The 27619-nt window shown below is 50.4% G+C and overlaps 1 protein-coding gene across 1 annotated transcript in view; it reads right to left on the bottom strand.

The window, feature by feature from the left end:
* The window catches only part of Synj2 (synaptojanin 2), a 102475-nt gene extending 82102 nt beyond the window's left edge, over window positions 1-20373 (bottom strand). The window contains 1 exon segment of the mRNA XM_076552854.1: window positions 20136-20373. Within this exon segment, the coding sequence (XP_076408969.1) occupies window positions 20136-20262 (127 nt within the window). The 5' untranslated portion in view covers window positions 20263-20373.
* Between the last annotated feature and the right edge of the window lie 7246 nt (window positions 20374-27619).

Here is a 27619-nt window from a genome sequence, read left to right as displayed (position 1 = left end):
GGTGGGGTGGGGATCTATCTAGCTTGAACTAGCTCTCCGGGTGAGGTGGTCACGGATGCTAGGCCAGCAGAGGAGGCAGAGCACGTTCTAAAAATGACTTCACCTAGGATGGGGACGGAAGGGGAGAAGACCAGGCAATGATGTGTGTGAACACAAGGAGGGCCCTCCTTGGAAGTGTCAGCTCCCAGTGTTCCAGCAGAGCAGTGAGTGACGAGGACACCTACGTGCCTCCAGCCCACCTGACGAGCGAGCAGAGCAGCCTCACGAGAGTTTAGAGACACGTACACAGCTGCAGGATTAGTTTGAAGGGTGGACTGGCTGAGCGGGGCTTGGCTGAAGATAGAATGTAGCCCCAGAAGGCTGACGGACAAGCCAAACCGCCCGCCCCCCTAAAAGTCTGTCTTCCGGAATTCTAGCCCCAAATCCAGAAAGCGGCACACTTCTTCCCTGGGGTTCTCTGATGGTGATGATAAAGCTATGGGAAGTAGGAGTATGGTCAGATACACACGCTCAGCTGGGCTAGGTATGCTGCGAAGGCCACCTATGAGCCGTATCCAGGGTCTCAGGAGACATAGTGGCTCAATGAGCAGGAGAGATGCAGACAGACACACGTGCCACCCCCCAGGCTTCAGGGCCCGTGTTTGTGACTCTCATGACCCCTTTCTCCGTCACAGCCGCTGAGCTGAACAAGCCTGTCTACTTGTAGAGGTTCTGAGCGACGTCGGAATACTCTTGCTAATTTCCCCAAAAGGACAAGAACAAAAGTCCTGGCATAACCCTAGTTAACCACCACCTCATCTAGTTCCAAGCTGCTTCCTCTAACTTACTTGCCAAAGGCTCCCTGTGACTAGGGTTAGTTAGCACTCTCCTTGAACAGAACGGCCTCTAGGCTGTGTCAGAACCTGGCCATAGATTGCTTAATGGGGTCTGAGCAGACTTCCCAAACCACCCGCCCCCCAAGGATACTGCCTACCTTGACATGTACTGTGTGTCTTATGAACTAAAGATAACCAGGATATAAGAAATACTTGATGCCTGTCACAGATTCCTACGTGAGGGCCTGCTTTGTGCTTTCCTATCACGGCCTTTTCAGAAGGAAAGCCCACCCCAGCCCCACACACGACAGACACCCCCCCACCCCCACCCCCACCCCCCGCCCTGACTGCCTCCTGCCACTTCCAGACCTGCTTTAGGATAGAGCTCATGCCCCAAGCACTCGAGTCCTGCCCTGATATTCCCAGCCTCATGCTTGCACCTCAAGCTTGTGACTAGAACCTAAAAAAGGCAAGTCCAGCCTGGGCTTGTCTAGAAGCCTTCAGGACCCACCCAGGGAGCCAGTACAAGTGAGAACCTAATGTCCTGAGGTGGGGGAGGGGGACAGGCCCTGGGGAGGGAAACAGGTATGAAGACCCAGCTGCAGGCCCAGGTGGGCTGGGTGACTGGCAGAGCATGCTGGCAGCCACCCTCCGTGTGACTCACGGGAGAGCCAAAGATCAGTGAGGCCAGAGGAGGGCGACGCGGTCTTCACCCCTGCAATTCTGATGGCACTCCCAGGGCCATGCCAGGCGGAGCTTGCTGTGCCAGCCCCATTGTTATGGCCGTGGTACATCTTCTGAGAATCGGTTATTATTCTCTGCTGTCCATCTGTCCTCTGATCTAGAGGCATTTTTGGATGCCAGGATGATCGCGCTTCGGCCCTTCCTGAGTCGCTAAGGGCTGCAGATTCTTTCTGGGTATCGCTTATCGTCTGACACTTACGGCATCTTGTCACACAGTACAGTGTGACACTTTTGTGTAGTCAGCGTGGCCCAGGGGAGAGACAAGCGTGCTGTGTCCTCCCCAGCACGTAGGTGGGAAGATCCACAGAGACACACACTCAGTGTCTATTTTACTGTGTCTATTTCAACAAAGTACTTCTTAGATCTTTCTGGCTTTCTGCATGGCCTCTGAATTTTATACTTTTTAAAATTCCATACTATAAAACTGGAAAAGCATCTCCTATATTTTCTTCTAATGCTTTGGAAGCCGGGTTTCTTAAAATATTTAAGAAGCTCTATTTTTTGTAAGCTCTTACCTACTCTGTTATTGATTTATTTTAATGTCTGTTTTAACATAAGGGTGTAACTCAGTGTCTGTATGGGTAGGTATGGCCAAAGACTCAACAAAACCTCTTCCTCCTTCAATATAAGGCCTGGACATCTGTCTAACCCTGAACCTGGTGCTGTGGTTTGGATCCAGTTTGTTCCCTACAGGCTTGTGTGCTGGAAGCCTGGTTCCAGGGAGGCAGTGCTGAGGAGCAGTGGAGACTGGAAGAGGTGGAGCCCATCAGGAAGTGACTGGCTGTGACTTCATGGAGGGATTAATGCTGGTCTGAAGGTGCAGACGGATTCCCTCAAGAATGACAGTGAAGTGAACTGGTAAGAAAGAGAAAGCCTGATTTCTCTCCCAGGTTTCCTCCTTCTCTCTTGACATATAATTTTGCACTCTCTGTCTCTGTCTCTCTGTCTCTCACACACACCCTGCCAGGTGATACTATCTACCTCATGGTCCTCATTATAGGTTTAGAGACCCCCCAAAATTGTGAGCTAAATAAACACCTTTTCTCTTTATAAAAATGCTATCCTCAGGTATTTTGTTATAGTAACAGAAAATGAACCAAGACCCTTGGCAACCTTATAAATGTAGAAGAATGTCAACTGCTACAATTCAACACTGCATCTGGTAAAAAGGACTTTGATTAGCATATAGACTCTAGACAAGAAAACTCAGTAGGTAGTAGGTGAATTATAACCTCAGGACAGGTTATCACACTTGGGATTTCCTTAGTTGTGCCGGCTTTTTATAACGAGTTATGTCCCTTTCATAAACTCTGGAGTTCAAGCACACAGGATTCCTATAGTGGAGCCTCACTCCTATATTGTGTGGGGCTTTAGGATGAGGGTAGGAGCTGGTTACCAGACCACTGGCTGTGGGAGCAGTCCCCTGCGTGAACTTTCCTGAGTGGGAAGCAGAAGCCCCATGCAGGCACACCCAGGGTTCTACCCCACTTTTTTTTTTTTAAGTCTGTGTCAAGTAAGGCCTGATCAGAACATTCAGCAAGAGTCCCATTGGACGTCACAGTAGTCACTGGCATCCCCGTAATATCCACCCTTCCCTACCACCCCCACGAGCTGTACACACCTGTGGGCACACAAGCATATGAGCATGCAAGTGTGCGTGCACACATGCATGTGTATGGAAGCCAGAGTTCAATGCTGGGTATCTTTTACAATTGCTTTTCACCTTATATTACAGGTACGGTCTCTAAGTGAAGCTACAGCTAACTGTTTCTGCTGGCCATTGAATGTCTGGGGGACGCCCTCCCCCCCCCCCCCCCCCCCCCCGTTTCTGCTTCCCAGAGCTAGGCCTATAGGCAAACGGTAGGCCTGGATTTTTTTACATGGGTGCTGGGTATCTGAACTCAGTACCTGAGTATTCAGTCACTTTACTCAATACTCAAGCCCTCTCCCCATCCCAGATGAGTGCCTTTCTCATAGACTAAAGCATCCATCCACAGGTCTGTTTAAGGACTGACAGTGGTTTGAATGAACGCTGCCCCCACAGGCTAAGGTGTTGGAATACTTGGTCCCCAGCCGGCGGCGGCGCTGTTTGGGGACATTATGAAATCTTTAAGAGGCGGAGTCGTCCTGGAGGAGAATGCATACCACTAGAGTAGGCTTTGAGGGCTTACAAGCTCACCCCACTTCTGGTTTGCTCTCTCTGCTTCCTGTTTGTCAACGGAAATGTGATCAACTTCCTGCTCAACCCACCCGCGGCCACGCCTCCTCTGTCATTACAGACTCTCCCTCTGGAGTCATGAAACCAAAAAAAATAAAAAAATAAATAAAAAAATAAATCTATAAATTGGTCATAGTTTTTTTTTTTCATCATAATAACGAAAAGTAACTAATACAGGCCTCTATCACACTGCCCTGTGCTGATGGCCTGCGCCATTGGTGGGCTTTATGAATGGTGGTTGTTCTTTTTTTTTTGGTCTGGTGGACTTGACCTATCATCTTTTCAAATCATCTGGCCCTAGTTCTTTCCTATACCACTCAACAGTGTAGACGGAGCCTCTCCCGTACCAAGACAGCACTGGGTACGACACATGGTGCCCCAGGCCTGTTTCCATGTACCATGCTTCAACGTTGGATATCTTTTCCTGGTAATGGTCCATGTGCATGTACCATGACTCAGGGTAGGGTCTAAAAACAATGGAGACGTACTCCCGCCCCCCCCACCCAATCCCGGCTCGGGAGGCTGACGTGGAAGCTTGTGAAGGTCAGGTGTGTGTTCTGGCTTCCAACAGCTCACAGGCAGTGAGCCCAGGAAAGGTGGCAGATGAGGAGGGTGGAGGACGCAGGCTCCTGCAGGCGGCACAGGACTACTGTATGGGAACAAGGGGACGAATGCTGAGGGACAATGGTTACATATGGCAGCAGCTGCTGGGACCATTAGGAAGCTGCCGCATGGTCCTGGAGAGAGGCGTGGTTAGGGGCTGGGCGCTCCAGGTGATGGGAGCAAGGGGAGGCGCTGTATAACTAGAGTATTTTACGTTGGAGTGGTGGGGCCTGTGGGGAGGCTGCCTGGGGCTGGGGAAAGGAGGAACGGGGATGTCTGTCATGTTTCTGTCACAAGGGATTGCATGGGAAGGACAGACTGAGGGGCAGGCAGGTGTATGTGGGAGGAGTCCCAACTGTCCATAAAACTCCTCTTGGAACTCAGTTGAATTCTGCTCATGGCGTCCTCTGAAGAACACGATGTGCTTCCCATGGACCGCAGCTTCAGTACCGCTGTTTCTCAGAAACTGCAGGGAGAGGAATCCTCTTTCTCCTAGATCCTCGCATCGACAACCGAGGAGATATGGGAAGGTTACTGAGTTTTATCTGCTGCTACTGAAAAGTGGCCAGTTTATGAGCTCACCTGATCTAAGGAAACATCACCCAGCTTATCTCACAGCTCTGAGGGTTATCAACCATCCTGGTTTCCTTTCAAGTTGCAGATAAGACACCCCAAGATAAAAGCAACTTTAAGTTTATTCTGCTTCCAATTCCAAGTTATACCCACAGTCCATCATTTCAGGGAAGTCGAGGCAAGAACTTGAAGCTTCTATTCACATCACATCGACAGTTAAGAGCAGAGAGGAACTCATGGGCCTAGAATTAAGCTCACTCTCTCCATCCACTCTTACACAGCCCAGAAGTCCCTGGCCCAGGGAATGGTGCCACCCACAGTGGGTGAGCATTCCCACCTCAATAAATGTGGTCAAGACACCCTGCTCTTCACCCCCAAGACATATCCATAGGCCAACCTGGTCTAAACAACTGAGACTGTCCCCTCAGGCAATCCTCCATTGTGCCAAGTTAGTAGCAAAACTAACTAACCATCACAGCAACATTTTTCACTCCGATTTGACCTCTAGCACGCTCATGTGTCTGTCTGTCCATCTGTCTCCTGGAGGATGCCAAGCAGCTCAGACATGACCATTCTTTCACTCCCAGGCACCTCAGGACCGGATCTGAGAGTTTCTAGGTGTCCAAGATGGACACCAACACCTTCGGCTCCTCATAATGTTCATGAGAGGGAAGACGGCCAGGAAGAAGAGCACCCTGGATGCCCAGGGGAGTGGTGGAATGACCTCCAAAGCTCACACCTTCTTGGGCAAGCACCCCCAAGTCTTTCTTCTGAGCCTATCTGCTCTGTGAAGGCATGTTCTAGTCAGCCTGTGGCAGCCTAATTTTCCCAAAAGCAAAATGAACCAACCAGAAACCTGGAAGGGAGGATGCCACAAAGGTCCAATGCACACTCAGAAACCCAGGGAGTCGGGACCATCTGTGCCGAGGCCAGACCAAAACTGTTCATTTTACCTTTGAGTTTATGCAGTTTGATACTGTTTTAGTGATGAGCTATGAACATGCTTCCGCTACAGCCTTAAAGTCTCATCAGGAGGGCTGGGGGTGGAGCTCAGGCTGGAGCACTTGTCCAGTATACACAGCATTGGCGGAAAGCAGCGCCAGGGAAGGAATGGACAGGAGGGACGGATGGAGGGAGGGAAGGAAGGAGGGAAGGAGGAGGGAGGGAGGGAGGGAGGGAGGGGAGGGAGGGAGGGAGGGAGGAAAGGAGGGGAGGAGGGAGGGAGGGGAGGAGGGAGGGAGGGGAGGAGGGAGGGGAGGGAAGGAGGGAGGGAAGGAGGGAGGGAAGGAGGGAGGGGAGGAGGGAGGGGAGGAGGGAGGGGAGGAAGGAGGGGAGGAAGGAGGGGAGGAAGAAGGAAGGGAGGGAAGGAGGGAGGGAAGGAGGGAGGGAAGGAGGGAGGGGAAGAGGGAGGGGAGGAGGGAGGGAAGGAGGGAGGGAGGGAAGGAGGGAGGAAGGGAGGGAAGGAGGGAGGGAAGGAGGGAGGGAGGGGAGGAGGGAGGGAGGGAAGGAGGGAGGAAGGGAGGGAAGGAGGGAGGGAAGGAGGGAGGGAGGGAAGGAGGGGAGGAAGGAGGGAGGGAGGGAAGGAGGGAGGGAAGGAGGGAGGGAGGGAAGGAGGGAGGGAAGGAGGGAGGGAGGGAAGGAGGGAGGGAAGGAGGGAGGGAAGGAGGGAGGGAAGGAGGGAGGGAAGGAGGGAGGGAAGGAGGGAGGGAGGGAGGGAGGGAAGGAGGGAGGGAAGGAGGGAGGAAGGGAGGGAAGGAGGGAGGGAAGGAGGGAGGGAGGGAAGGAGGGGAGGAAGGAGGGAGGGAGGGAAGGAGGGAGGGAAGGAGGGAGGGAAGGAGGGAGGGGAGGAAGGAGGGAGGGGAGGAAGGAGGGAGGGAAGGAGGGAGGGAAGGAGGGAGGGAGGGAAGGAGGGAGGGAAGGAGGGAGGGAGGGAAGGAGGGGAGGAAGGAGGGAGGGAGGGAAGGAGGGAAGGAGGGAGGGAGGGAAGGAGGGAGGGAAGGAGGGAGGGAAGGAGGGAGGGAGGGGGGAAGGAGGGAGGGAGGAGGGAGGGCCACTCTGCAAGTGGCTGGGAGCCGTTGTGTGACTTAGGAAAGAGTGTCCGGGACAGATCCAAGCATGGACTTACATCAAGGGGGAAGGTCTCCAGTCCTAGAACCTGAGAGCCTTGCAGAGAGCCTGGGCTTCTCTGTGAGTGAGTCTCATTGAAACTTACTGGGTTCTTTCTGCGAAATAACTCTTCCCATGTCAATCAAATAAGCAGCAAAACTAAAGTAAAAAGAGTGAGGTTCAGACTCTGAGTCCCCACCCCAGACGGCCATTTCTCTGCTGTGTTTGGAGGAAGAGGCCCCTGGGAATCAAACTGTGTCCATGCTGGCCACACAAATGCTGAAGTGCACTTCCTTCTGGAGCCCTGCTGATGGCAACCCCCCTGCCCCCACCCCCGACATCACCCATACCTGGCTGTGCCCATGTCACTGCTCCCTCCCTCCGCGTGGTCCCAGTGAGAAGCAAAGAAGATACCAAGCCCATGGCAGACCTTGTTCCAAGGCCTCACTAGCTATTTCCAGCTCTGGATTTCCAATATTCTTTCTTTATCCATGCCATCAATACAGACCCCTCCACACAAACACACACCACATGCACCACCACACACCCCACAATCCCCCCCCTCCCGACATCACCACCCCTATAGAGAGGGCCAGGTAAATATCATGACAGGCTCCTAATAACTCAGTTAAGAACTAGCCCTCAGGGCTCGAGAGATGGCTCAGAGGTTAAGAGCACAGACTGCTCTTCCAGAGGTCCTGAGTTCAATTCCCAGCAACCACATGGTGGCTCACAACCATCTGTAATGAGATCTGGTGCCCTCTTCTGGCCTGCTGTCATACATGCAGGCAGAACACTGTATATATAATAAATAAATAAATCTTAAAAAAAAAAAAAAAAAAAAAAAAAGAACTAGACCTCAGTTCCTGCCCGTACTAGGCCTGGTAATAACCACCAACACAGGTAATAACCAAATAAGGACAAAGCCTGAGACTTGTCCAGACTTGCCCAAGAATGGAAAAGCTATAGTCCTAGCCCATGCTAGCCATAATCAATTAGAAATGTACTAACATGATTGTCACATGCATAAGCCAATCCTAAGTAGAATGGTCATGCTGCTTTTAGAATTCCTTCAGCTGTGCTTAAAAGGAGCTTGCACATCCTTCTTGGGGGTCATCGCCATTTTGTATGCACAGGTGAGTGGCCCCACATGCATGTGATACAATAAACACTCTTGTTGATTGCATCGTGACTGGTGGTCCTAACACCTCCACACACCACACATACACAGACACACACATACACAGACACATACATACACACATACACACACACATACACACATACACACACAGACACACACATACCACACAGACTCACACATACCACACACACACACACACACACACACACACACCACACAGACACACACATACAGACACACACACACCCCACACAGACACACACATACACAGACATGCGCACACACCACACAGACACACAGACACACCACAGAGACACACACACACACACACACACACACACACACACACACGTAGGGGGCAGTGACTGACAGCTTCACTGCTCATCTCTCCTGCAGCTCACGTCCCACCACCACAAGTGACAGCATCCTCAGTCATCCCTGTCTGCAGGATACACTGGATCGCTGCTCATCAGGAGCCAAAGAGCAACTGTTTCCTCTTAAAAAGAATGTTCTCAACACACAGCGTTTATCAGCCACAAATAAGATCCCTGGTGGGGCTAAGTTCATATAATATATGTACGGCTCGTTAAAGCATACATAGAAACAGTACCTCACATGCCCAGACACACAAACTGCCCCCTCTCTAGCCAAAGGACAATCATGGAAGGCATCTGTCTTAGTTTCTATTGTCATGACAAAACATGACCAAGGTAATTTTAAAAAAAGCATTAATTTAAGGCTGACGGCTGCAGAGAGTTGGAGTCCATGACCATCATGGCAGGAAGCATGGCAGGGGGCAGGCAGGCATGGTGCTGGAGCCGTAAGCTGACAGCATGCATCTGATGCACAGACATGCAGGGGGAAAACTCAAAGCCACACCCCCAGTGACACACTTCCTCCAATAAGGCCACACCTCCTAATCCTTTCCAAACAGTTCCATTAACTGGGGACCAAGCATTCAAACACATGAGACTATGAGGACCATTCTCTTTTAAACCACCACAGCAGCTATGCTCACCATGATACCACCAATGCCACACCTCCCACCAAAAAGAGTCAGCTTGTTTTAATGTTATGCCATATTTGTAAATGTAGTTTTTAAGAATAGACAATGGTGAGTGCAGAACAGCCTTGAACTCTCAGCTCCTCTCAGGCTTCCATGTCCTGACATCATAGGCATGTGCGGCCACCCAGCCCTGCTACGGCTTTACGGATTTTGTTAGCTGCTGGATCAAGGACACGATCTCAGATATTTTCATTAATTCAGAAGCAACCCCAAAATGAAAATGAAAATCACATCGGTGTCCTAGGTCCAGCTCAGATCTCAAAGTCTGATTAGTTTCTTTGCCAGATCACGTCTCTTAAGATTCAGATTCTGAGCAGATTAAACCGTGAGACGAGGGAAGAACTGATGGTACTTATGCTTAGTGGGTAAGGCTTTTTTAAAAAGGCAGAGTTGGAGAGATGGCTCAGCAGGTAAGAGTGGGCATCTCCAGAGGATCTGACACCTTCATTTGACCTCAGAGGGCACCTGCACACAAGTGGCACGCACACACACGCGCACACACACACACACACACACACACACACACACACACACACACACACACAAAACATGGATCTTTAAAAAAAAAATTTACGGGCTGGAGAGATGGCTCAAAGGTTAAGAGCACCGACTGCTCTTCCAAAGGTCCTGAGTTCAATTCCCAGCAATCACATGGTGGCTCACAACCATCTGTAATGAGATCTGGCGCCCTCCTCTGTATACATAATAAATAAATAAATCTTAAAAAAAAAAAAAATTACCAAGAAAACAAACAAAAAAACGAAACGGAAAAGTCAAATGGAATCTCAGCATAGGAGAGACAATGTCGGTTGTAATCATTTGCTCCAGATTATGATTCTGTACTGCGGGAGGGTTAATTAACTTCCCTGAGGGACAGAACGGCATAAGGAAGCAAAGCTCTAACTCAGGGCTCCTCTCCCAAGCTAGTGACTAGGGGGGGGGGAAAAGCTTCACTAAAGTATGGTCTGTGGGCCAGCAGCACCAGAGAGTAGGTGAGAAATACAGATTTTTAACACCGCCCCTAGCCCCTGGCCGCCCCAGCCCCGCTCCGCCCCTAGCCCCTGCCCCGCCCCTAGCCCCTGCTCCGCCCCCAGCCCCGCTCCGCCCCCAGCCCCGCCCCTGCCCCACCCCCACCCCGCCCCTGAAGCGGACTAGATTTTAAGATCCCCAGGAGATGCCGATGGAGAGTTGGGGTTTTGCAACACTGCTGTACCAGTCTTGCTGGTTTATGTCTGGCAGAGAAGCGGCCCAAAGCCAATCCTGAAGGCTAAGTTGTCCCCTTACCTGGTCCCTGTGGTCACAACAGCCATCACCTTCCCTAACAAATGGGCACCAAGTTCCGGATGCAGGAAGCCAGGTAGGCAGTCTCTCACGCTGAAGGACCCACAGCTCTGATATTTGTTTCTTCTAGCTGGGCATCTGCTTCCTCTCAGGAAGAGAAGGTATCTGAGACCCTAGCGCAGACCAGAAGGCTGCAACCCTGATAGCAGGTGCCCCACATCATGGCCTTATGTCCCACCGTCCCAGGATGCCTCGCGGAAGTCAGTTTTACCATGTGGAGCAGCTACCACCTTCTCGGCTATTGACTGCTGCTGGGCAGCAGATAAATGGGGGGGTTGCTGAGAGGTTAGAAGGTCAGGTGTAGTTTAATTTTCTGGGTAAAGACTTCCAACAGTCTGAATCAATACAGTCACCTGCACTCTGCCCTCACATAAAAGCAGCCCCGATGCGAGCCCCACTGTCCACCTGGATCCTCATCTTAATCTCGACAGGACTACGGGCCAGTCATGTCTCTGGGACATCTGCTACAAATTGCATGCCTCCCCTACCGACAAAGCCCATAGCAGCCCTGACAGTGACGACATGTTGCTCTGAGGCTCCCCGAGACCTGCCAGGACAGGTCTTAGGACATACGCTGTTTCCCCTAAAGCAGGCATCATCTGACGACAGATGAGGCTGGGCATAGGGTCCAGGAGAGCAGAAGAGATGACCAACGGCCTCTAGGGGATAGAAGCATAGCAGAATGTACACAGAGGCAGGCAGCTCCCCGACATGGCAGACCTCACTAGCGTATCCCATTTTCTTCAGAAAACTACTTTCAGATTAAACTCAGACCTCCATGTTCGTGCTTCAGGACGTGTATCTTGGGTCACCCAGGCCATCAGAACAAGTTGCCACCTGTCCTCTGAGGCTAATGTTCTAATCTTGCTCTGAAGCATTTGTTAAACCAGGAAACTTCAGGAGCAAGTAGCACCCTGCCAGCCCCATATGTCATGAGTACAGACAAGTGTGACCTGTCAGCTGCACCTGGCCTTCCCACACACACACAAAGATGCCAGTGCTTGCCCAGCACCACCTTTGTGCAAGCCCAGCTCTGAACACCTGCCTGGCAGAGCATCCCTCCCCCAGAACAGGCTAAGCAGGGAGAGGAAAGAACAGGTGGATCTGCCCCCACAGTGCCCACCTCACTCAGGAACTTCTCCTAACTCAAATCCAGAGCTTGGGATGGCCCAGCCCTACATCTCATCTGAATCAGCCCTCATATTCCAAGGAGTACCTTTGAGGAGCCTGAGGGGAACAGCATTTCCTCTTCATGGATGTCTTAGTTATTGTGTAGCTAGAGTTTTCCTGCCTTGCCCACAGTCAGGACAAATCTTTGTCACCCGCCAGTCCCACAGCCGCTCAGACCCAACCAAGTAAACACAGAGACTTATATTGCTTACAAACTGTATGGCCGTGGCAGGTTTCTTGCTAACTGTTCTTATAGCTTAAATTAACCCATTTCTATTAATCTATACCATGCCACGTGGCTTGTGGCTTACCAGCATCTTCACATGCTGCTTGTCAGGGTGGCAGCTGGCAGTGACTCCTTCTGCCTTCCTGTTCTTTCTTTTCTCCTCTCTGTTAGTCCCGCCTATACTTCCTGCCTAGCCACGGGCCAGTGTTTTATTTATTGACCAATCAGAGCAACTTGACATACAGACCATCCCCCAGCGCAGCCAAGTGCAGACCATCTCAGACACCTGCACTCAGGCCCGTGGTCCTAATCATCCTCTATGCGGACCTGCTGGGTAAAGCCACGAGGAACCTGAGAACGGGCTCCCACAGCACATACAGAACATCCCACAGCATTATTGTTCTATTGCTGTGATGGAACACCATAGCCAAAGCAACTTTTAATTTTTTTTTTTTTTTTTTTTTTGGTTTTTCGAGACAGGGTTTCTCTATGTAGCTTTGCGCCTTTCCTGGAACTCACTCTGTAGCCCAGGCTGGCCTCGAACTCACAGAGATCCGCCTACCTCTGCCTCCCAAGTGCTGGGATTAAAGGCGTGCGCCACCACCGCCCGGCCAAGCAACTTTTAAAGGAAAGCATTTCACTGGGGGCTTGCTTAGATTTCAGAGCGGGAATCCATGGGGGTGGGTAATATGGGCTTTTGAAATCTCCAAGCCCACCCCCAGTGACACATCTCCTCCAACAAGGCCACACCTCCTAATCCTTCCTAAACAATTCCACCAACTGGGGACTAAGCATTCAAATATATGAGGGGGCCCATTTTCATTCAAACCACCACAATGCAGGAACTTTGTGTTTTTCACTTAGCACCTAGATATTGCATCAGGCTGTCCATGCTAGGTTATCCACAGGAAAGAACACCAGGGCTGTGCTCAGCTCTGTTCCCAGGCAATGTAGGCTTGAAGCACACACATTCCTGTAAGTATCAGTTTTGCCTTTAGTAACATCCCAGCTCTGCTCAAAAAAGGGGGTGACTTGTTCCCGAGCAAGAGCCTCCTCTGAAAAGAGTGTGTCAGATGAAATCAGCTCTAATCAGATGGACTGTGTGGTGGATATACTCACCAGGAAGTTTACAGGACAACGCGAGTCTTTCTTCAAATATATATTTGCCTATTTTTATAGCAAGCATGGCATTTTACTGGACATGTTGTCCTCTGGGGTGGGCCTTATACAAATCACAGCCCCGCCACTAACTAACTAGAAGTGAAATCCCAGAGAAGTTCTTAGACCTCTCTGTGACTCAGTTTCTCCAAGCGTAAAATAGAGCTCACTAGTATCTGCCTCCTTGTGAGGATTAAGTAAGTTGATATATGTAAACCACTTAGACCGGCATGCGGCTGCCACCATCAAATGCTAGCTGGCTATTATCGAATTGAACTGAAGTTATTTTAACTGGTAAAAAAAACTTCCCAGCCTACCAGCAGCAAACCTCTTTGAAGCAAACAAAACAGGCTTGTGATCTGTGGATATTTCCTTTTTTTTTTTTAATGATTTATTTATTATTTATTTATTATGGATACAGCATTCTGCCTACAGGCATGCTTGCAGGCCAGAAGAGGGTACCAGATCTCATTACGGATGGTTGGGAACCACCATGTGGTTGCTGGGAGTTGAACTCAGGACCTCTGGAGGAACAGTCAGTGTTCTTAACTGCTGAGCCATCTCTCCAGCCCCCTGTGGATATTTCCTAATGTGACTGCTACAGGCAGAGTTCTGGGTCAAGGCCCTGAATACTTTTGAAGGTTCTCATTCATTATCTAAATTTTCCTAAAGAATGAGTCCCAGTGAGATGAAGCCTTTCCAGCAGGGCCTTCAAAATGGGAAGTGCCCTTAGCTGGGCTGTTGTGGACTGAGGCCAGAGCCAGCCTGCCTGCAGACAGCCAGTGTCCTACAGAGGGGCTGGAAGCTCTGGAGGGTCAATGCTTTCAGACACCTACCTGTTCTGCTCTCATTTTTGACTCTTCGTGGGTTGGCCGCCACACCACACAGTCTACTCAGAAATGGTTCGACCCACTTCCCAAGTCTGGCTTGGATCAGTTGATCCGGGGCTTGAAAGACAATTCAAATAGGGGGGGGGGCGGGAAATGGTCTCTGTCCTCATTTGGCAGGTCTGCAGAATCTGAGCAGTCAAAAAAAAAAATCGCAGAGGGGAAATTAAACACCCTAGATATGCCCCAGAAGTAGGTCATGGCCCTTAGGCTGGCACAGGTCCCCAGAACAGCCCAGCCTGGCACTCTGTAGAGCCTAGGCCAGAGGACCATGGGCCTTTGCACCTCCTATGTTGAACTGGTTTTGTTTGTTTTGGTTTTGGGTTTTTTTTTTTTTTTTTTTTTTTTTGAAACAGGGTTTCTCTGTGTAGTTTTGGTGCCTGTCCTGGAACTCACTCTGTAGCCCAGGCTGGCCCAAACTCACAGAGATCCACCTGGCTCTGCCTCCCGAGTGCTGGGATTGAAGGCGAGCGCCACCACTGCCTGGCCTGTTTTTGCTTTTAATCAGTCTAGAGGGCTTAAGCAAAACACATTTGGTCCTCCTCCTTTGAGAAGCATATCCCTCTGACTAACTAGAGGACCAAATCTAAGATGTGGCCACAGGCAGAGCTGCCCCAGCATGGCCCCTTCTCTTCCACTGTCTCCCCGTTGGCCTTCTGCTCCTGCCACAGAACTACCCGGACTCCATCCCTGTGGTAGGCACCTCCATTGCCTAATCAGTCAGGAACCCTGGGGAGTCCGCCTCTGTTGTGGGTAACAGGCTGGACAATTTGCACACCAAGTTACAGGGTGCTGGGGTGCAGGAGCACCCAGAAGGGTGAGCACAGAGGCTAGTGACTACAGCCCCATAGGGTTAGTTCTAACAAAGGGGCCACCTCCTGAGCCTACCAGTGCGTCCTAAGGAAAACGGGAGTTCTTCAGTTAAGAATCACTAACTCCCAAATGGCAAGAATCCCGCTCATACCACTTCTGCTATGGAAACCTGCCAAGTCAATTGTGAACTTACACAGCCTGTAGGTGACTACAGTTAGTGACAGTGTGTTGAACATCTCAAAATGGCTGAGAGAGTAAATTTGAATTTCTCATCATAAAAAAGTGGTATTTGAAGCCGGGCAGTGGTGATGCATGCCTTTAATCTCAGCACTTGGGGCAGAGCCAGGAGGAACTCTGAGTTCGAGGCCAGCCTGGTCTACGGAGTGAGATCCAGGATAGGCACCAAAACTACATAGAGAAACCCTGTCTTGTAAAACAAACAAGTAAAAAAAAAAATGGTATTTGAAATGATGATGTTATGTGGCTTCATTTAGCCATCCCACATTGTATAATGCATCATGTATATATAACATTACTCTGTCCCCATAAAAATGTCTAATTTTTAAATTTATGGAAAAATAAAACAAATTGAACTGAAATAAGAGAAAGTCAATGGGAGAAAAGTAAGATCTCTCTTGGCACGGAACAAATTCAATTTTAGGAGCTTTTTATCCACAGGGATGGGCGGGAAATATTAACATACTAATAACATCTAAGTCCATGAAGGTTGATTTCTTTCCCTCTGTTTTTCTGTATGCTTGAACATTTTCACAATTAAAAGTTAAAAACAAGCCAAGTGGTGATGGCTCACACCTTTAATCCCAGTGCTTGGGAGGTAGAGGCAGGTGGATCTCTGAGTTCGAGGCCAGCCTGGTCTACAGAGCGAGTCCCAGGTTAGGTACCAAAACTACACAGAGAAATCATATCTCAAAATAAATAAATAAATAAATAAATAAACAAACAAACACAAAACAAACAAACAAACAAAAGTTAAAAACAAAATTTTGAGCCACACTGTCACAATGAGAACCTACTCAGAACCAAAATAATGATTTTGCAACAGGAAGAGAAACATGCTTCCCTAGTTTTTATCTTTATAAACATGGTACGGAGAAAGCCTGCACTGAGGAAAGGATCCACATACAATAACGCGGGGCCCATCAGCTGCTGTGACCCAAATCACCCGAGGCAGGGCCTTCCCGTATCCACCTCTAGTCTGGACAATCTATCCAATGGCCACTTTGTGGTTCTCTGTGACAGTCTCGAGCAGGTCAAACTTCAACCCAGTGACCACATAAATTTGGTCTACAGAGCCTGAAAAACCGAACAGCTCGAAAGGGGCCTAGCTGGGCTCACGGCCACCGCACTAATTCAAACCAAACATGGCTGTGGCATCTATACAAATACAGCAGCTGGGCTGGCCAGGAAGCCAGCTGTTCATGCACAACCTTTCCCCGGGAAACCCCCAGAGTTTAGGAGCACTCTCTAATAAGTGAAGTCTCTCAAGCCTCCTTCCTCGCCTCTCCCGGACTGCCATCCATCAACAGGGACAAGGCTGGAGGGGGGTGAGGTGGAGTTTCCGTCAGCAAACCCAGGTGTAAACACCGGGACACTCCCCAGCCACCCTTCCTGGGGGCTGGTTAGAGAACCCCGAACTCTGAAAGCAACTGAAACCCAATGATGATCAACACATTTCATGTATCTACCCTGAGCCTAAAAGAGACAGAGAGAAGAAGACATCAGGTACTATGGTCTCAGCACTCAAGGACAGAACACCTGTATGCTATGAAGAAGGCTCCAGATGCTAACTCAGGTTACCCCACAGATTCCAAAGGCCTTTCAAACCAGTGCATGCATCTCTGCTGCTTCTGCCTCTGGAAGATTTATTATCACTGATCCACACAGAAGACTCTCAACTGAATTCTTTAGAAACAGGACGCTGGAATTGTTTCTTCATCAAGGCTCCTGCTGGCAGGCAAGGCGATCTTGTGTGACGACCGACCATCAGCAACGTTTGTCTTGGAAGAGGAGGCTAAGTTCCGAACCGGTGGGGGCAGGTTACAGAATCTTTCCCTCAACACTCACACAACATTAGTATTTCCTAAACTCAATATCCAATCCAAGACCCCATCTTTTCAAACGGCCTAAAAACCTGAAGGCAGTGTGCAGCCACTGAATCAAGGCGCGTCTCAAGATGGCACTGCCACTAGGGAAGGCAGAAGGAAGGCACTGGGCTCCCTGTGAGGGCAGGGATGCGCTCACAGCTCTTGCCTCCCTCATGGAAGCCACCCATCATGCCTAGTCAATGTGTGGGCAGAGCTTAGAACACAGAGGCCAGAAAAGACCATACCCCACATGGCAGGAGTCTGCACTCCATCAGGCTCTCGGTCCCGAGACTCCCTGGGAACACCCAGCAGAGGACGCCACAGCTGAAGAGAAACACCGGGCTGCCACACCCCTTGCCGGTAAGGAAGGAGTCAGGATTAGACTGCCATAAATGTGCATTGTGTCTCTGCCTCCCTCCCCCGCTGCCACACCACTCAGGAGAGGGCACGTCTGTCTCCCTACCCTCCTTGCTTGCTTCCTTACAGGCTTATTTATCGGGGGGACCGGAGAGTTCACTCAGCAGTTAAACACAGTGGCTGCTCAGGTTTGATCCCCAGCCTCCGCAGGGTGACCCAGAGCTATGTGTGACTCCTGTTTCAGGGGCTCCAACTCACTCTTCGGGCCTCTTCATGGGGCACAGACATACATGCAGGCAAAACATCCATAAACAAAAATTAAAAAGGCGCATGAAAAAGATGAGCTGAGTGTGGCGGTACACACTTTTAATCCCAACACTTGGGAGACAGGGGAAGGTGGCACTCTGTGAGTTCCATAGCCTGGGCTATGAAGCACTGTCTCAAAAACAATCAATCAATCAATAATTTTTATTTTATGTATATGGGTGTTCTGCCTGAATATATGTTGTACGCCACATGTGCCTGGTGACCTCAGAGGCTAGAAGAGAGAGCACCAGATCCCCCGGAACTGGAGTTACAGACAGTTGTAAACTGCCATGTATGTGCTGGGAACCTAAACCTGAGTCCTCTGGAAGAGCGGCCCTCGCTCTTCAAGTGCTAAGCCACCTCTCCAGTCCCATCCCTTGGTCAAGGGGTCAAGAAAGGTCATGGAATAGAAGAAAGGCAGCTAGCTGGCCCTGGGAACAGGTGGCGATTTTAAAGTTCAGAGCCATTCCGCCCAACAGTGATGCATTTAGGATGTTTTAAAAGCGGGAGAACAGTAACTATCTAATAACAAAAGGCGCTCTGTAATGCGTTCACAACATTATCAGCAAATGCTACAATGTCTTTAAAGACAAAGAAAAACAAGACCAAGGGAAACAGACCAAAAACTGTAAGTAATTCAGCCAAGCGTCTACTGAAAACAAAAGCTAGGTGGAGGGATAGATACACAGAACACAGGAGAGGGTTGAGAAGGTGACAGATCTTTTCACTACAACCTCTGCTGTCAACCCCAAAGTCCTGTATCACCCATGCCGTGTAAATGCATCCTGGCCCAAACTTAATGGCCTGATGCAAGACACCTGTTCCAAGCGGCTTCAAAAACACTCACTGGTGTGAGCGCCTCACTTAGCATTGCTGCGGTCTACCTGAAAGGCATTTTATTCTCTTTGATGACACGGTAGCTGTGTACCGTGAAATTAATCTCCGGGTTCTGATAAACGTGTTACGAAGTAGACATCTAAAATGGAATGGAAATTTCCGTGGTTTTCTTTCAAGGCTGTGACAAACGACCAAACTTGGGCTTTTCAGGACAGAACCCAAATTGGAATAATGTGATAATTATCCCATGACTCTGCACACTTTTGACACAGAATACTGCAGACATCGCTTCCCTAATCAAGTGGCTGACAGCAAGTCAGCTCTTTGTTGTTTGTTTTTCCCGTATTGTTCTGTACTTGGCTGTTTCGAGGTCTGGCTATGTTGCCTCATTTGGTCTGAAACTCCCGGGCTTAATGGATCTTCCCACTGATGCTCCCACGGCAGATAGCTGGAACCTGGGGTGTGTTTCACCACACCCAGCTAGATAAACTACACCTTAATGGCATGGTCCAAGAAGTGGAACTAGATATGCCCCTTTTAAGACATGTGTATATATACACACAAATATGTATGTTGTAACTGGAGTCAACGCATACAAATGTGAAAGGCCTAGACACACAAAGCACAGTGCAAGTGAGTGCTGGTTGCATTTGTTACCTCCGAAAGTGTAAGTGATCCTGTTTAGCTAGGAATACCAGGAGGGTGGACAACTGGACATCCACTGCTGCAAGCCTGCCCTCCAAAGTTCACCATTAAAATCCTACCAGTCATATCTGACTTCTGGTTTAAGCTACCTAGCTAGACCTTCTTGCAAATGTCAATACAAAACTAGGGATCAGGAAGCAGGCCACACCAGGAAGCTATGCACCATATGACATCACCAAAGCAGAGTCACACACAAGGCCTAGAGCAAGTGTCTTAGCATCTCTAGGCCTCAGTTTGTTTATCTCTATTACGGGCTAACATTGTTAAAAGAAAAATTGCGTGTGACATTATGTCTCTAAGGTCCAATCTCAAGAGTTCTGAAGTCTGGTGATGAAATACAATGGCTTGCTGTCACCTACCACTCAGCATAAACAAAGTCACCAGAGGGGACATTTGCATCCAGGTTCTGATGCTTCAAACCAGGTATTTATAGGTGGCAAATGAAGTGAGCCATCGTCGTTTCTCAGAGTCTCTTTGGGTGCCTGAGTGCCCATCTCCCCTGAGAAGGCAATACAGCTTAGGTGTATTCAACAGGTGCCCAAGCAAGGAAGCCCTAGGTAGACTCCTCCTCAGGGCAACCTCCTTAGGGCGCCCAGAGCACACAAGGCTTCGGTACTGAGTGCCAAGAGCGGAATCAGAGCCAGCTGGCTCTCCAAAAAACAGACGCCCGGCCGGGGAAGAGCTCACCCCGCGACCCCGAGGCGAGCGCGACACTTTACCCAGCCAGGGGTGCCAGCTCTCTGGCGTCCCCCGCACCACGTACTCCGGCGAACAAGTCACCGGGGCCCGCCCCGTCGGGGAACCAAGCTCCGCTGGTCCCCTGGTCTCCACTAGTGAAGGAGGTCGCCCTCACTAATTCCTTCCTTCCTTCTCTCCCTCCCTCCTTCCCTCCCTCCCTCCCCGATGTCGCCGCCCGCGTGTGGAGCACGAGGGGTGGGGAAGGGGGGGACGCGACACTCACCCAGCGTGGCCACCGCGCCGGCCTCGAAGAGCAGGCAGTCGCCACGGCCGCGCGCCTCCAGCAGCACACTGCAGGGACCCGTGGGGTCCAGCCGCGCCAGCAGCCGCAGCCCTTTGCTCAGTGCCATGGGCGCCGGGCGTGGAAGGGAGCCGGGGCCGGGGCCCGCCCGAGGGCGAGCAGCTTCCAGGAGTTTCACTTTGCGCCGGGCTCCGGCGCCGCGGGCTCCTCCCCGGCCTCCTCCTTCTCCTCCCCAGCCTCTTCTCCAGCCTCCTCCTCCTCCTCCAGCTCTCCGGTCCCGCCGCTCGGCCCGGGACAGGTGAGGTGGCGCCGCCACCCGGCCGCTCCGACGACGGCCGCGCTCCTCCAAGCGGCGAGGCAGACGCGCGCGACCCACGGCGGGGACCCGGACGGCGGGGACCGAAGCCGGCGTGCGCTCCTCCCGCCCCGTGGGCTGGCGTTCACCCGGGTGGGATGCTCCGGGATGGTCCGGCCTGCGGTGGGCGGCCGCGGGCCAGGGAAATTCCACACATTCCTCGCCGCCGAGGACGCTGCAGCCGCGGGGAGCCTCCGCAGCCCGGACCCTGCCTGGATTCCCGCCGCCTTATATGGGCAGCCGGGGGCTGCGGGCTGAGCAGGGGCGGGAAAGCCGCCTCCCACCTTCCGGGTCCCACCCGGTGCAGCGTCCCGTCCCCAACACACCCCGGATGGCACCCTTGGGCCCTGTGCCTCAGTCTCCCGGGTGGGACTGCAGAAGCATAAAGTGGACTTCACGATGAGGCGATGATGGTTACAACTGAGTACACATTTGTGAGTGGTGTGGTGTGTGTGAGTGAGTGAGACACGCTCTGTAAATGCTATCTTCTACCAGGAACTTTAGTTCATCGTCCAAGCCAGACTGTGTGTGTGTGTGTGTGTGTGTGTGTGTGTGTGTGTGTGTGTGTGTGTGTGTGTGTGTGTGTGTGTGTGTGTGTGTGTGTGTGTGTGTGTGTCGCTCTGTAAATCTGTAAATGCTATTTTCTACCTATCTTCTACCGGGAACTTTAGTTCATCGTCCAAGCCAGACTGGTGTTTGGAGGCAGCCTTTGTGTTGAGACAGGGAGCAGGGATGATCCGGATCTTACTTCCCCCTTTTATCATATGACCTTGACCTCTCCGAGCTGCACCTGGCCTCGCCTATGACTGTCCGGTGATGAGCAGTGTTTCTCCCACCTGAGGATCTCAGCATGCGTTCTTCCTTAGTGTGTGTAGTTTGTGATCTGCAGCCTTCCAGCAACCTCAGGCAAGGCCCCTTGGTCCTGGGGTCCGGGTGCATTAGGATTGGTCACTAGCGAGGGGAAAGGGCAGTCAGGTGGAATTGGAAACACCTTTGCATGGGTTTGAAGGTTTTTTTTTTGGTTTTGTTTTTGTTTTTTTCTAGAGGTCCTCAGAAGCAAGTTCTGAACAGGCCACCCCATTTTGCTGTGTTAAGAACAAGCGTGGACTGTGCTTGGCCTCCGGAGACTTTGTTCTAGACAGCTTCTTTCTCTATAAGGTGGAGATATTACTACTTCCTGTAAACAATGTGAAATTAAGGTTAGCAAATTCAGCTGGGCTGTGGTGGTCCACGCCTTAAACCAGCCGGGGCTCCACAGAGAAACCTTGTCAAACAAACAAAAAAACAACAGTTTAACAAACTTACCTTTGGTCCACTTTTCCTTTACTTTGAGAAGAAATTAACAGTTCGTCATAATATGATGTCCCTGGTGACAGAGTCCATGTACACTCAGGTGTATAAGTCACTTTCTCATTCTGCTTGAGAGGGTCTTTAATGTTTTTATTTTATGTGTATGTTTCCCTGCGTGTATGTATTGTATACCATGCGCGTGCAGTACCCAGGAAGGCCAGAAGAGGACACGGGATCCCCTGGAACTGAAATTACAGATCGTTGTGAGTTTTACCATGTGGGGGTTGGGAACTGAAACCCCATCCTCTGCAAGAGCAGAAAGTGCGACTCACTGCTGAGGCATCTGCTAGTGTTTTGTCTTCTATCGTGATAAATACCATGAACAAAAGCAACCGGGGTAAAAGAGTTTGTTATCTTACAGGTCACAGTCCTTCACTCAGGCAAGCTGGGGCAGGAACTCCAGGCAGAGGCCATGAAGGAATGCTGCTGACTGGCTTGCTCTCTATGGCTCACTCAACTTCCTTTGCGAGGGACAGACGGTACAGGGTTTCTCTATGTATCCCTGGCTTTCCTGGATGTAGCTCTGTGGACCAGGCTGGCCTGAAACTCAGGGATCCGCCGGCCTCTGCCTGCCGAATGCTGGGATTAAAGATGTGCTTCACCACATCAGGCTTCCAACTTGCTTTTTAAAAATACACCTAGGACCACCTGCCCACACATGGCACCACCCACAGTGGACTGGCTTCTCCCACATCAATCATTTATCAAGAAAATGTCTGTGGCAGCCCAAGGCCCAGGAATGATGGGGGGTTACCTGTCTTGCTGACCTGATAGTTACCTTGTAGGATTCCTGGTGGCTGTCATCACAGACTCAGCTACATCGTGGCAGAGTCTACCCCATGTACATTAGCAAAAGCCATGTAGTGTGGCAAGTGGGGACTGAAATCACTAGCCCCAACTGCCTGGAAAGCTTGTCTGAGCCTGTAGGCTGATCTGAACAGGTGATGGGGACACTGACAGGAATGGCTGGTTTGGAAGTGCAGTATGGCATTACTTGTTTAAAAAAAGAAGGAACATATAGATAGAATACTGATCATTCTAGACCCATCTCCAAACAAGGCACACATGACTTAAAACCTGAGGACTGGGTGTAGGCCCCATGGCTTTCCAAGTTAGTAGAACCTTCCAGACGGCAATCTATCTGCAGATGGCACCAGAGTCAATAAGGACCCTCCAAAACCCCATACAAAAAAAGCCCTGCCCACATGTGCTTGGCAGCTCCAAGCTGCCGCCCAGACCAAAGTGTGCTTGTAAGGCCCAAGCCCAGAGCTCCTGCCCACAGGCCAAGTACTTACCTTTCCTCCTGGACTGTTCCTGGAAGTCAGCAAACCTGTTAGGCAGGGCTGGGGAAGTAGAGACCATGGTTGGCATGGGCACCTGTAGCTCGAGGGCATATGGGGGCCTAATTAATTCCCTTCTGAGGCTAAGATGCAGCTTCCACACGGGGGTGACAGGCTGGCAGTCAGATCTCAGGTGCCCTCTGTATCACTTCTGGAAAAACAATCCAAAGCTCACAAGCACACCAGGTTTCACATGCCAAGACCAGCAAGGTCTGCCTTTGTTCAGAACAGTTCAGATTCAGGAAGAACTCCCAGTGGCCAGGGCTAGTGTCTGGCTACTGTCCAGACTGGTGGAAACAGGCAGAGCCTCCAACAATGCCAATCTGTTCCTAACAAATAGGTAGGTATGAAGGGCACAGCTGCCAGGGCCTCCCCTGGTGGTTTTGGCACAGTGGGCAGGACTCCACAGGTGTGCCCACTGGGGAGTAGGCAGGTGTGTCCTTCCTAGTCTGACCCTTATTGGGAACAGCTGCCTTTAGACTGGATTGCAAGATTCACGTACAAAGAAAATTTCACAAAATGTCTTAGAAAAACGTCTGTAATTATCACCCCAGAGCAGCATAAAAAGTTACAGGGGCAGTGGTGGCACACACCTTTAATCCTAGCACTTGAGAGGCAGAGGCAGGCAAATCTCTTTTGAGGCCAACCTGGTCTACAGAGAGTTAGTTCCAGGAAGCCAGGGCTAACAGAGACCCTGTTTCGAAACAGAGACCCTGTTTCGAAAACTAACCAACCAACCAAACATAAAACCCACAGCATTAATTTCCCCTTTACTGGGCCGTGGTGATCCATGCTTTTAATCCCAACACTCAGATCTCTCTCACCTAGAAACAGGCAGATCGTTGTGGGTTTGAGGCCAGCCTGGTCTACAGAGCAAGTTCCAAGACAGCCAAGGCTACACAAAGAAGCACTGTCTCGAAAAACAAAACAAAAAAGTTACAGAAAAAATTACAAAAGTTTGGGTTTCTGGCCCAACAGACCTTCTATCCAGAACTGGTGCTGGGGACTGAAGAGTATGCCTTAACAATAGAACAAGCTTCCATCCCAAGAAGGAGCAGAGGCTGAGGGTTGACCTCTGGGTGTGTGAGCAAAAAGTTGTATGATGCTTTCTATTTTTATGTATATTTGGAAGTGTTGAAATAGCAATTAAATATAGAAAATTTAAATGTAAAATACGAATTTGCAATTTTCTAAAACATTTCACCAAAAATCCAATTTTGAAAAAAAATAAAATAAAAATTTAAATTATTATGTGGTGATTCTCTTTTGAACAACAGTCAATTCAGTTAGGTCCAAACATTATAGCCTAATAACCCCTCCACACACACCTCAACTATTAATGACTCTTTTCTGAGACATAGTCCTTGCTTTGTAGCCTAGGCTGGCCTTGAACTTAAGATACTCCTGCACAAAAGACTTAAGGCCTGAGAACTGGGTGGAGGAGAGTCTAACAAGTGCTGGGATCCGAGGCTGTAGCCTGGCTTTTAAACTCTTAATAAGAAGTCTCAAAGTGGCCATCCAGGGCTTGGGTAGCTGCTCGGCCATGTCATCAAGGATTTGAACTAGTTTATTCTATTTTAGCTTGTTGGCTTCTTGCTTCATGATTTCAAAAGAGCTGCTTCAGCTTGAGACATCACGTGTTTATTCCAGGTAGGCAAGACTCCAAGGATCAAAACTGGATGCATCTGTTTATAATAAGAAAAGGGCAAGATCTCTTAAAGACATTTTCTGCTAAAGCCTGGTTGGCCACAACTATGGTTATATGGTCTTGGTAAAATGACTTCTTTGTTTTCTTTAGCTGAGGTGGACAAAAATAGAGGGCACAGATGAATGGGTTTGGGTTAAATAACCAGACTGCCACACGGGGCCCAGCCAGCATTGTGGGGAACAGAGGAAGTTCTGACTGAAGTTCTGAGTGAATGAATGTGTGCTGTTGACATGAGCATACCCATGTCAAGAACCCAACAGGCTCTTTCCCATGGGAAAACTGCAACGCTTTCCCTGCGTCCAAGTGTGAATATTGAATCTAGCGTGTGCAGAAAATGTCCACCGTAACACCGTACTCCCGTGTCTATGGATTGAAGACTGCTCCCATACTGAGACTGCTCGTACAGGGATTAGTTAATTGAGGGCATGGGTACAGGTGTGAAGCATCGTCTCCTTGCTCCAGATGTGTACCATAAAGCCTGCCTCCTTGTTCAGCTGTATACAATAACCCCATCTTCCTGTTAACCTCTATATAATAAACATGATGAGTTTCTGGGGGTACTGCAGCTTCCGGTGAGAGCCCAGTCCACCGGAACCCGGCTATTTTGTCTGTTTGTCTGTTCTTTGTCCCCTCTCCACCCCTAGTCAGGTCAAGTGCCTGGAGACCACGCAAAGGTCAGTACACTACTCATCTTTTAGCATAAAGCTAAACTTAGTTATAAAGCCTTTCCCTAAACAGGTCATAAGAATAATGTAATAGTGATAATTCTTAAGAGTCTGGAGAGATGGCTCAGCGGTCTGAAGTTCTGGCTGCTCCTCCCCAGGATGAGTTTTTTTTCTCCCCAGTACCTACAGGGCAGTGCATACTGTAACATGCCCTCTTCTGGTCTCCACGGGCACCAGGCACACAAGTGGTGCACAGTTAAAACACCCATACACAGAACATTTAAAAACACTGAAAAGAGGGCAAGATGTACATGTTAAAAATAGTTTCATTTCCTCCTGTGACTGGCAGGTGAGGTGGACAGGTCCGGAGTCTCGCCAGTTTGCCTGCGGATCGTACTGAGGCCGGTTAGGCTGGCACAATCCAGCTCGCCTTCTGGCCTCTTCGGCTTCGCCCCTCTTCCGAGGGAGCTAGTTTCTACTGTGGCGCTGCCGGACTCGGGCTTCTGGGGGTGTCCTGGCTGGTTGATGGGACATATAGGAAGGAAGGTCACGCCGTTCCTTCCAGCTGGGCTCCAGAAACAGGACCCGGCTTTTAGAGAGTGGCTTCCTCAAACACTGCCTAGAGACGTGTTTTCTTAGGTTTCATTCTCAACGATCAGAGCTCTGTTCTAGAAAATTCCCCTAGGTCAAGGTTTGTAGATATATTTATGCTTTAAGTGTCTGTGCCTTGAATACTGGTGAAGCAGCCGGTCTACACCCGCAGTGACTCACGCAGGGGCAATGGCGAGCGCCCGGGCCGGAGTCCACTCTCCGCCCCCAGGTCCCGCCCCAGGCCCCGCCCCTCAGGCTCGGGGGCAGCGGCATTGGCCTATAGTTTCCGTGGACCGGTAGCTTGTCCGTCAGACCTGCAGCCCCGCCCCTCAGGCTTGTCACTCAGCCCGTAGCTTATCCCCCCTAGCTCCTAAAAATGTGGCCCCGCCCCTCACTGTCCCAAGCCTCGCCCACAACCCATGCGCCCCGCCCACCTCTTGACAGGTCGGCTGCTCTCCTACTCGGGCTGCTACCGGGAGAAATTGCATTGAAGCTGCCTGCGTCTGAGCGCTAGGACCGGACGCCTTGAAGAAATGAACGCCGCGGCTACTTCTACCCACCGTTCTCTCCCTGCGGGCCCTTCTTCTTCCCCGGACCCTCATGCACGCTCACAGCTGCACGCCAGCCACGCCACGGGGGTGGGTGAGCTGCCTGCAAAAGGACCCTTTCCCTTCTTGCTCTGCTGAGTTTGTGCCGATCTCTTGGGTGCCTTGGCACATGCTCAAGTCCTCAGTCTTGCTGCGCTGGCTGATCAGGACCACCTTTGAGGGCTGAGGATGCTGACCCATCCGTCACGCCTTCACCGCCTCCCTTCAGCTCTTGGCTGTCAGAAGACTAGGGAACGGAAACCACTCCAAGAAAAAGAACAAGGAACGGCTGGTGACCCAAGTCTGGCTGGACACAGAAATCAACACTGTCTTTAAAAATTCAAAACAAATCCGTTCCCCAGAGGAGAAATGTATGCAGCAAGCCCCTGAATTTACCTACACCTTATGTCCTTTTGTCCGTACCCCTTTTTGGTCTGCAGGATATGGGCACAGTATAAAAATACCCATTTTGAAGTTAAAAGAAATTGCTATAAAAAAAACCACTCCTCTGGCCCAGGAGGTGATGGGAGGCAGGCAGATCTCTGAGTTTGAGGCTAGCCTGGTCTACAGAGCGTGTTCCAGGATGTAAGCATTACAGCTCGAAAGGAAAGGTATTCTGGCAGTCAGGAGTCAAGGAATACCACAAAGTCACACCACACAACAACCTCGCAGAAGAGATTTATTGGGAGGGAAAACCAGGAGATACTGGAGGTCCTTGGGGAGGGGCCTGACCACTCCTGAGGCTTGAGGGGCTTACACGGGACTATACAGAGAAACTCTGCCTTGAAAAAACAAGAACAAAACAAACAGCAACAAAAATATCCCTTTGAGAGTAGCTGGAATGTAAGTCCTAATCTGAAAGTGTTTCCC

This window comes from Peromyscus maniculatus, chromosome 16 (assembly GCF_049852395.1).
Source record: "Peromyscus maniculatus bairdii isolate BWxNUB_F1_BW_parent chromosome 16, HU_Pman_BW_mat_3.1, whole genome shotgun sequence".
Taxonomy (NCBI): Eukaryota; Metazoa; Chordata; class Mammalia; order Rodentia; family Cricetidae; genus Peromyscus; species Peromyscus maniculatus.
The sequence above is the reverse complement of the archived record's forward strand: the minus strand, read 5'-3'. Positions and strand labels throughout refer to the sequence as shown.